This window comes from Panthera uncia, chromosome X (assembly GCF_023721935.1).
Source record: "Panthera uncia isolate 11264 chromosome X, Puncia_PCG_1.0, whole genome shotgun sequence".
Classification (NCBI taxonomy): Eukaryota; Metazoa; Chordata; class Mammalia; order Carnivora; family Felidae; genus Panthera; species Panthera uncia.
In genome coordinates this window covers 99,769,606-99,779,959 of record NC_064817.1, presented here as the reverse complement: position 1 = coordinate 99,779,959, position 10,354 = coordinate 99,769,606, and the positions used below count along the sequence as shown (strand labels likewise).

Genomic DNA, 10,354 nt, shown 5'->3' with positions numbered 1-10,354 from the left:
GTAATGTAGAAGAATTTTACCAGCCGTAGACAGTTAGAAACAGTGCCTGGGAAAAAATGGTCTCCATCCTTAGTACAGCATAATTAGAATGGTGTTAAAGTAGAATGAAGTTAGCCATCATATAATTCTTGTACTGTATAACTGGTCACTATGTTTAATCAGAAAAAAAGATAGGAGAGGGGGTAAAATGTACATTTGCAAAATTCCTAGACATTCTTTAATAAATAAAGTTAATGCTGTCATTAGTGGCAGCTCTAAGCAAAACTTTTATCTTTTTTCCTATGGATAAGCACTCTTTGGGGAGATGAATATTGCTGCAGTCATATTGTGCTTTCCGTTAATGAGATGTGGGTTCTATTTGTTAGAGTTTTATGGTAATGAAGCTTATAATTTACTGACAAACTGGCTTGCTTTCAAAACATTCTCTTATTGCACTTTTTTCATCAGAAACATTGATGTGATAATTTGTGTGTTTATGGCAGCAGATGTGCACCTTCACTAAAAGGCTTCCAGAGTGAGGGGAAAGGACAGGAGAGAAAAGGAAGAAGGGGAGAGGTGTTCAGAGTTTCCAACTAGTAATAAAACCCATAAACAAATGAAAAAAAATGGCACAGTGTATTTGGAACATCCATGAACTCATTAAGTAGGTTATGTGAAATATCAAATATTTATCACTAAAATTTGTTTGAGTTACAGATATGCTAAGTGCCAAATTCTTTTATCTAGTGTGAAACTGAATGGCAAAATTGGTCATTTAAAATTCAATAGCTATAACAGGAAGTCATTAAGTTAAAACTAGGTGAAAAGCACTTTCCTCTCCTAAAGGCAAAGATATTTTCTTTCTAACTAAGGTGCATTGCAATTATTACCACTGGCTTTACAATACAGACCTCTGAGGTCTGTTTCCTCTCCAGCTCTGAAATTATGATTTGTAGGGGTAAAAACACTGTTTCCAACTTCCAAGCCCACTTCTGTTATTGCCAGCTAAGTGAGGTGTATAACAGAAAACCTGGCATATTGAGGTTTCCTTTAGTAGGAAATTGAAATATTCTAATCACAGGTTTATAATCTGCAATAGAGGACATAAAACCACGATGATTTTGCAAACAGCCCCATTAAACACGAAACAAAGCACAAATCTCTATGTAACACATGTAATGAAAAAAAATGAAGGGAGAGTAAGCTGTTTATACTGCTTTCCATCTTAGTTGGGGGTAGAAAACAAGGGGGAGACTGAAGTAAAAAACATGGATTCACTGATAGGTAACAACTAACTACAGGTTGAAAGGCAGTTGTTAATTCCAGTTGAAAAGTAGCTTCCAGAAGGTGCATCATAGTCACTTGAGGAAATAGAACACAAGTACTCAGAAAAAAACACTCTGTTCATCTTTATGCTAGATGTTTTGAGGTACATCTGCAACTAAATATTAAACTCTTATTTTCAGTGAATTCTAGAACATTTCAAATCCATAGAAAGGAAAGTGACTAAAAAGTTACAGAACATTTATAGCAGGCATAGTCCCTACCATCAAAGACCTTATAATCTATCTGGAGAGACAGAAAGATTGTATAATAAATGCACATAGGTATAGCAAAAAAAAAAAAAAAATGCCAAGGATTTGAACAATTGCTTAAATAAAAATACAACTTACCCAAAGTAAGGCATTCGATATATGAAGAAATTTTATTTTTTGTTGTTGTTGGTGCTCTTCTTCTTAAGACTCCATCCAACTATATGTATTTATTGCATAAGCTTTTGAGATCCTGTTTTACATAGTGTCTGACAGAAAATAGGCACTTGACATATTATGTAGAATTTGGAAGATATTCAAAAGGCACCATTCTAACAATAAATGCACCATAGCTCTATATGAAAATTGAAGGAGAAAATGTTTCTGCTTTCACAAACCCTAGATAGTTGAAACTCTGAATGAGATGCCTCTTGGTTGCTATGTTGTGAAAATGTTATTCCCCTCTACTTTCTCCCATTTCCCTCCTTCTTTTTTTCTAAAAAGGTCACCTTACCAGGAAGTAGAGATCTCCATTCCCATCTTCCCATTTAAGGCTCTTGATTGCAAGGGGAAAAAACAAATATTCATACAGAGTAATTAATTTAATTTTTTTGGTTATTTTCTTAATTATGTATTATGAATTCAATATATAGCATTTTGAAATTAAAGATAGAAACCTAAACTTAAATGTAATGGGTAGGAAAAATATAAAGTGTATTTTCCATTTGTGAAAAATGTTTATTTATTTATTTTTGAGAGAGAGAGAGAGAGAGAGAGAGAGAGAGCATAAGCAGGGGAGGAACAGAGAGAGAAATAGAGACAGACTCCCAAGCAAGCCTCCCACTCTCAGTGCAGAGCCTGATGTGGGGCTCTATCTCACAAACCATGAGATGATGACCTGAGCCCAAATCAAGAATCAGGCACTTAATGGACTGAGCCACCCAGGTGCCCCTTTGTTCTTCCATTTTATATCATGCTTAGGGGGTTCCTGGGAAATAATGATAATGATGTTAGCAATGATGACAAAATGAATAATAGTTAACACTTATTGAAAACTTACTATATGTCAGACATCGTTCCATGATTTATGTTCAATACTTATATTAACTCTATAGATTAGGTGTTATTTTCATTCTCCTTTTACAGATGAGGAAACTGGGGTACAGAGAGCTTAAGAGACCTGAGACCATATACTCAGAATTATTCAGGAAGATAAAGAAGAGACATACTTGAGGGAAAGAGTAGTATATGCAAGGAGGAAGAGAGAGGAGAGATTATTGGGGTTCAAAGTTGAGTACTATGGGTGTTTACTAACTGAAGATTCATAGTGCTGTCACTCACCATCTTATATTTGTCTTAAAAATATTACAATCTAGAGGTACTCTTCAAATGCTCTTTTTTTTAAAATATGAAATTTATTGTCAAATTGGTTTCCATACAACACCCAGTGCTCGTCCCAACAGGTTCCCTCCTCAATACCCATCACCCCCCCTCCCCCCCCTCCCCCCCCCCCCCCCATCAACCCTCAGTTTGTTTTCAGTTTTTAAGAGTCTCTTATGTTTTGGCTCCCTCCCTCTCTAACCTCTTTTTTTTTTTTTTTCCTTCCCCTCCACCATGGTCTTCTGTTAAGTTTCTCAGGATCCACATAAGAGTGAAAAGATATGGTATCTGTCTTTCTCTGTATGACTTATTTCACTTAGCATAACACTCTCCAGTTATTCAAATGCTCTTAATGTTTCCTGTTAGCTACCTGAGAGACCCTGAGGTCCCCACAATCACTTCAGGGCTAGCCAGAAAGCAAACACTTCTTATTTGTGGATAAGGGCACCCTCCCCTGGACAGTGCTAGAAATGCTCAGGGTTTTATGATGCTCAAGCAAGAGAAAAGCTGGGGGAGTATAGATATGGACAGATTGTGGAGGCATTTAAATTTAGGTATCTAGAAACAATTAAAAGTCTTATCCTGAAAATGGCTTTAGACAGATTAATCTGATAGATTAATTCAGAATCATAAGGAGAGAAATTAGAGGCAGTGAGATTGGTTATAAAACTCTTGGAATTACAGTGAGAAAACATATAAAAAGAAGAATAAGAACAAGAACTCTGGGAACGTTTGTAGTATTATCTAGACATTATATCTCATGTTAAACCTCTGAAACTCTGATTTCTCTGTTTTGTAGTTTCTGAAAAAAAGCAAAATACAAAAGTCGATTTGTTTTGTTCTTTACACTATATTGTGTTCTACCACATAAAATGCTTTCATGTGATGCAAGGTAAGCTAAATTATTTTTTATTTATAGCATACCAAGTGTGACTGCTCTAAGAAAACATAAAAGTGTTTAATCTGAAGGTGGGGGTCTTCATTTATAGAGCTGATCATGTCATCTTAAAAAAGTAATAGTCTTAAATGTTAAGCTTATAAGTCATATATACCCACAATGTTTTTATTCATGTAATTATTGAGAAATAGCTCCTATTGACATATTCTGATAATCACAAGTAGATTAAACGAAGCCCTGAGGCTTTGACATTAAAAACGTCAACCTGAGAGTAATACAGATTTAGAAAACATAATAATGTAATTTGCAATGATAATAAATGTTATTTTTACTAGTGAAAAGCATTGAGAGTTCATATTATTGAACAAACATAAGATAAAACTTATTTTATATTGGTACCAATTTTTATGCAACTGTCATTGCTCTAATATTAAAATTGTATATTTTATTCACACCTACATTTGCAGTGGAATAAGGAGAGATTTAAGGGATCTGATGGAAAGAGGTTTAAGTGGCATACAAGAAAGCAGAATTACATTTCCAATTATACCACTAATTGTGAGAAGTTGGGCAAGTTGTAGCACCTCTGAACCTTACTGTCTTTATTTGTACAAAGAAAAGAGTTGGAGTAGATGCAAAATTTCCTTTTAACCTTAATATTAAATAAGCATCTTGAAAGTCTACCTGGATGCATTAAATGATTTTTTTTAAATGCTGTGTATATTTACCCTGAAAATAATAAGATTTAAACAGCACTTAAGCTCTGAACTAGAAGTGAAGTGAAGCTATGAAACAGAAGCAAAGACATCAGCATTGATGTCTTATGAAACTTCTGAGGGTCCCCATTCCTGTCTGAGTATTGATTCTTAAGATGTTCTTTTTTTTTTTTTTTTTTTTTTACCAATAATAACTCGGGCCACAATAAAATCTTTCTCAAACTAATTGTTAAGGGCTTATAAACCAACTGGAGGATATGTCTTTATGTAAATTATGTAAATTACAAATATTTAAATCAAAATGGACATCTTCTTATAATCTGTACAGACCAGTCACGTAGCTGGGCATTATGATATACATTATTAGCATTGTGAAACATGTCAAAGAAATAAAGCTAGTAAATATACCTGTGACTGGCCTGCAAGAGAATGGGCACCAGTATCATGGTTTAAATCCCTTTCTACCTTCTTCTTTGGCTCTTCAAATTATTATGTCTTTTTAAAAATTTTTTAAAATTTTATTTTTTTAATTTACATCCAAATTAGTTAGCATATAGTGAAACAATGATTTCAGGAGTAGATTCCTTAATGCCCCTCACCCATTTAGCCCATCCCCTCTCCCACAATCCTTCCAGTAACCCTCTGTTCTCCATTTTTAAGAGTCTCTTATGTTTTGTCCCCCTCCCTGTTTTTATATTATTTTTGCTTCCCTTCCATTGTGTTCATCTGTTCTGTGTCTTAAAGTCCTCATACAAGTGAAGTCATATGATATTTGTCTTTCTCTGACTAATTTCACTTAGCATAATACCCTCTAGTTCCATCCATGTAGTTGCAAATGGCAAGATTTCATTCTTTCTGATGGTCAAATTATTATGTCTTCATGTTGCATAGGAAAGTAAGCATGAGACCTGGAGTCAGAAGACCTGAATTGAAATTCTCTTTTTGTTACTTACCAACTAAACCCCAACATTCTCAACCATACAATGGCAATGGAGTGATGAAAGCAGCCGTACTTACTTCAGAAGATTGTTGTAAAGAAGAAAGGTATTAGAGGAAGTCACTGAAAGGTTGTGACTGCAGGTTGGCCTGTGAGCTAGACCCAACTGGAAGCTCCTTACCCTTTTCCCTGTCCTTGGAATGTACATTCAGCTCACCATTCCCACACTAAGAACCCCTTCAAACATGCAGCCTTAAAAGAGTAAAGTGTTGTTGAGACCATCTGGGCTATATATGTGACTGACCTCCACTAAGGCCTTTATTTAAACTCTTTAAGATTTGGGTGGGTAGGTGTGGAGATCTATTTGTCTTGCATCTACCCAAACAAGCCTAGTATCTAAGTTCCCTTGTCTATTAAAACTGCCACCTACCAATTTGGGGTGATCTTCCTCTTTCTTCAGTCTCTCCTTGCCCTCCATATATGGGGCCAGTTTTGAATTTCACCCAGGGAAATTTCAAGGTTGTAAACCAACAAAAGTGTTTTATAGATGGTGAAGAAATATCATAATGCATTAGATTAATAACTCTATTATTGTTATGTGTTAAAGGTTTATACCTTGACTATATGACAGGTCACAAAGAGCTGTCAACAACATGTTGTAATTTTCTTGATAGAAACAAGTTGTTGAACTATCCCTACTTGAATAAAGCACCTCTGAAAAATTCTTTATCTGTCCATGAATTTTCTAATATCTTAATATATAGACATTCACTTGGTGATTTTGAAATTTATATTACATAATCCTGAAACAAGGCATTTTTAAATTTTTTGGAACAAAACATTCAAATATTTATATTTTCCAGAGCCACTCGGGGTCTTATATTTAAGAAGGGCATTACTTCTCTGGTTAAGAAGCTACCTCTGAACGGCCATGCAATAGCACTCACATTAAGATAAAAATATGAGTAGTTGGCATTATTTACATTCTTCTGTTACATATCCAACCTCAGGCCAGGTCACAGATGAACTTTATTGATTTGGAAAAATATATATTGATGCAGTCAAATGAAGACAGAGTGTGTGTCTTTACAAAGAATAATATTAGGATATGAGAACTTTTTAATTGTAATTATGAACTTAGCACCCTCTAGGATAAACATCTCCCAATTATCTCATTTTGTGCTTCATCCATTATGCACCTCTGTCAAAAGAGCTCTGTGTTCCTCCAAGGCAATTGATTAACATTGACCAGTTTTTCCTCACTTTCAGTTCAAAGTAGTGTAGTGAGATTAACAACACAATTATTTGCAGTGAGTTGAGTCTGTTATTTAATCAAAATAAAATCTTTCCATGAAAAGCAACTTGTTTGTACAAACACAACAGAGCAGAACTGATTCTTAAATTTTAATTTATGAAGAAGTGATTTTATTCCTTTTCATACAAGATAAAAAAAAGTTCCCTTTGCCATCCATGTCTGTTTTATTTTTTTATTGGCAGTGGAATCAGGGGAAGATAGGGTAATTTTATTTCATGAACTTTTTTGTAACAGAGAAAATTTGTTAATTTGATATGGCAGTAAAAGCATGAAATTGTCCTAAATTATTGTGATGTGAGCTTGCAGTGCCTAATTATTTCTTTAATCATTATGCTATTAAATTGCATTCTTCATTTCTTGGGGAAAAAGAGGGGGCAAGGAAAGGATAAAATAAAAAAGAAATCACTAAAAAGAGGTATCTTTAACTACAATTTCAAATGACATTCTGTTACTAAAGTCAAATTAACATTTCTGGAGAAAGTTTTTTCCACCCCTCCTCTCAAGTCACCATCAAAAATCTGCATGTTAATTGTGTTTGCACATGTTTATAAATGCGAATGAGAGGTTAGTATGTACAGCTTCCCAGAAAGTGAACAGATTCCAGAAGGTTTTGGAAATGCTTTGATGAGGCTTACTTCCCAGAAGTTAAATTTACACTTTACTTATATTTTTTTCTTTAAATTCAATCACACATGAGCAATGAGAGTCTATCTGTTTGAGGGGAAATAATGCTTTACAATAACTGCCTTTGGTTGACAAGTTAAGCAATTGATACATTTTTAATTATAACACCTTGGAGCTTTTAAAGAAGTATTGTAGCTTTAAGCAATGAGAATCTCTGAAGCAAGACTTTGTATTGCTTTTTGTCAAGTTGATATAAATTTGCCTCAGGCAGTGCTACTGGCCAAAAAACAATTTGAGTAGATTAAAAACCAAACCAGATGGGCTTCTATAAATTGAGAGTGATCAATTCATAGATGGTTTTCATAGTAACTAGTTTTGACCATTATTTAAGGTGTAATGTATTATTTAACTAATCTTTTCTATTAATGGCTCATTTTTATGAATTCCTTATTAATGACAGGAAGAGCTGGATGATCCTATGGGGGAACTACAATTAACAAGTGAAAATAAATCCTAAGGTTTGCTTGCTAAATCTCTTTCTCTCACATTGATTATATATAATATATATGTCACATTTATTATATATATGTGTGTACACATATTTAACTGTATTTATAAGATATACATATAATGTGCATCTGTTTTTCCACTGGGCAAATGCCACTCTATTGCACAATCCTGGTTGAATCCATAAACTTTCTTAAAAGCTTTGAGAACTATAAAAACAGTGTAAGAAAAAGGAAGAAATAACCCAGTGCAGTAATGAGGAAGCAGTCATGCTTCAATGATTTCCTTAAATTGTGGATACTCCCTGGATATACTAGAAAAGATAGCTCATATCTTAGGAAATATGAGAGAAAAAAGGCTGTGTCACAAAGAATGGAGTTATAATAGGAACCCAATTTATTAAGGCATTAAATCATAATGTGTACTTTTGGCCTAATTTAGTATCCCAACACTAGGAAAAATTATGAGGTAAACAAAGTTTACTTTAAGAGCCCACAGCGTCCTTTTCTAATATTTCTTACATATCCTTCAGAACAGCCTTGTTCCATTATCCTCAATGGACACCCAACATCTTTCACCTTTCAGTCAAGACCAACACTTATCAATGATTGCTATCAGGGAGAGCACTAACAAATCTTTTTATCCTAAAATATTTAAGGTATTCATTCATTTTTAAAATTCACTCATTCAAAAATATTTATTGAGGGCTTATGAAATGTCAGACACTAGATGCTAAGCAGAGGTTTAATGGAGTCTAAAGCTTACATGATTTTGATAACTCACTTTGAAGACTAAAAATTATACATAATACATACAGAATTGCATGCAGGCCATTTAAATGAGGCTATGCAAATGAGAGTTCCTGAAGTTTATGTTTAATTATCTTTATAGCAGTAATTCTACTTCTCATGCTAGTGTTACAAGAGTGACACAACAGAAAGTTTTACCTTCATGGAACTGATATTCTAATGGAGAAGGTACTAAGTAAACAAATAAATATATTCAACAGCGTCACATATAAAGAAAAATAAAAAGTGGTAAGGGGTTCTAGAGCGGTAGGTTTCTGTTTTAAATATGATTCTCAGGGGTGTCTGCGTGGAGCCTGCTTAAGAGGATCTCTCTCTCCTTCTGCTTCTACCTCTTTCCTTCTCTGTCTTTAAAATAAATAAATAAATAAATAAACAAATAAATAAATAAATAAATACAAATAAAAAAGATTCTCAGAACATCTCTGAGAAGATGACATTTGAGTAGAATCCTTAATGGAACATTAAGGGAATGAGCCAAGATTGGAGGCAAAGAACACAGAAAGTGCAAAAGCCCAGAGATGAGAGCGAGTTTGGCATATTTCAAGGAATATCAAAAACATGGGGTAGGGTTGGTGCAAGTCAAGGTAAGTCTTATAAGCTATGCTAAAGCTTTTCTAAATGTGGTGGAGAACCACTGGAAATGTTAAGCAAGAAATGCCCTGATTTTCATTTAGAAGATTCACTCTGGAGGTGGTGGCTTCTTCTTCTTCTTCTTCTTCGTCTTTGTCTTCGTCTTTGTCTTCTTCTTCTCCTTTTAAAAATTTTAAATAGCGATTCTTTTTATTCTGTGTTCTGCTTTTACACAGTGAGTTCTCAAATAAATACCTATAAATTTATAGTAAAACTTTCTGATTAAATAAAAACCCCACAATAGTGTGGCCAAATTAGAATTATACCAAAATTACCATATGCCAGCACATATAATCATCCCCTCTGGCTGAAAAACTGGCTCACAGCCATGGAGGGTACATTGTGATGAGGAAAGGCCATGCTTGGAGAATGCTGAGTCTTTTTGATCACCTTTACTCTGTTTCTATATCATCACCACTGTCCATACTGAACTTGAACACAAGAATCTGCTAACCATCCTTGAGATTTAAGAAGACATCCTGAAGGTGCCATCTCTGAAAGGGGGCATCTCTGGATGAGCTGACATAGAGATGGCCCTCTGACTTGAATCCAGAGACAGGAATCTTCAACTGGGTACTGGCAATATCCACGAAGTTGTACTTGTCAGTGAGGTGTAGATAGTGGATGTTGAGAGGAGTGCACAGAGCTTCCAGGGACTCAGGGTGGCTGTGCAGCTGCTCCAATACCAGCTCGTAATAGGAAGCCCTGGAAAAAGCTTTTTGTATAAGGTAATATGTAAGGGCACAGCTCCCACTGACCACTACACTGGAAAAAAGGACCCGTTTCCCCAGAGGCAATGGCATTCTGTCTCCTGGAGACTTTGCCATTTCACAGTACAGCTTTCTTGAAAATCATCAAAGGAAAGTTGTTCTGTCAGTGATATAAGCACATGCAACAGAGAACATGTACTTTCCTTCTGGAGGTGGGAGAGTGGGTGGGAAAAGCCCACAGGCCTGCCTGCCCTTCTGGTTTCTTTTTAATATGAAGTTTTGATGAGTCTTCAAGTATTATTTCTCAAGTAGTGATT

The 10,354-nt window shown here is 34.8% G+C and overlaps 1 protein-coding gene across 1 annotated transcript; it reads right to left on the bottom strand.

Annotated features, from left to right (window-relative positions):
• Nucleotides 1–9,776: 9,776 nt before the first annotated feature.
• Nucleotides 9,777–10,130, bottom strand: LOC125931955 (cytochrome c oxidase assembly factor 1 homolog). The gene has a single exon (XM_049644250.1). It carries the CDS (start codon nucleotides 10,128–10,130, stop codon nucleotides 9,777–9,779), a length of 354 nt encoding a protein of 117 aa, XP_049500207.1.
• Nucleotides 10,131–10,354: the final 224 nt, after the last annotated feature.

Bases quoted from the DNA above. Each gene is read 5' to 3' on its own strand.
- LOC125931955 (XM_049644250.1), bottom strand. From the start codon at position 10,130: ATGCCATTGCCTCTGGGGAAACGGGTCCTTTTTTCCAGTGTAGTGGTC.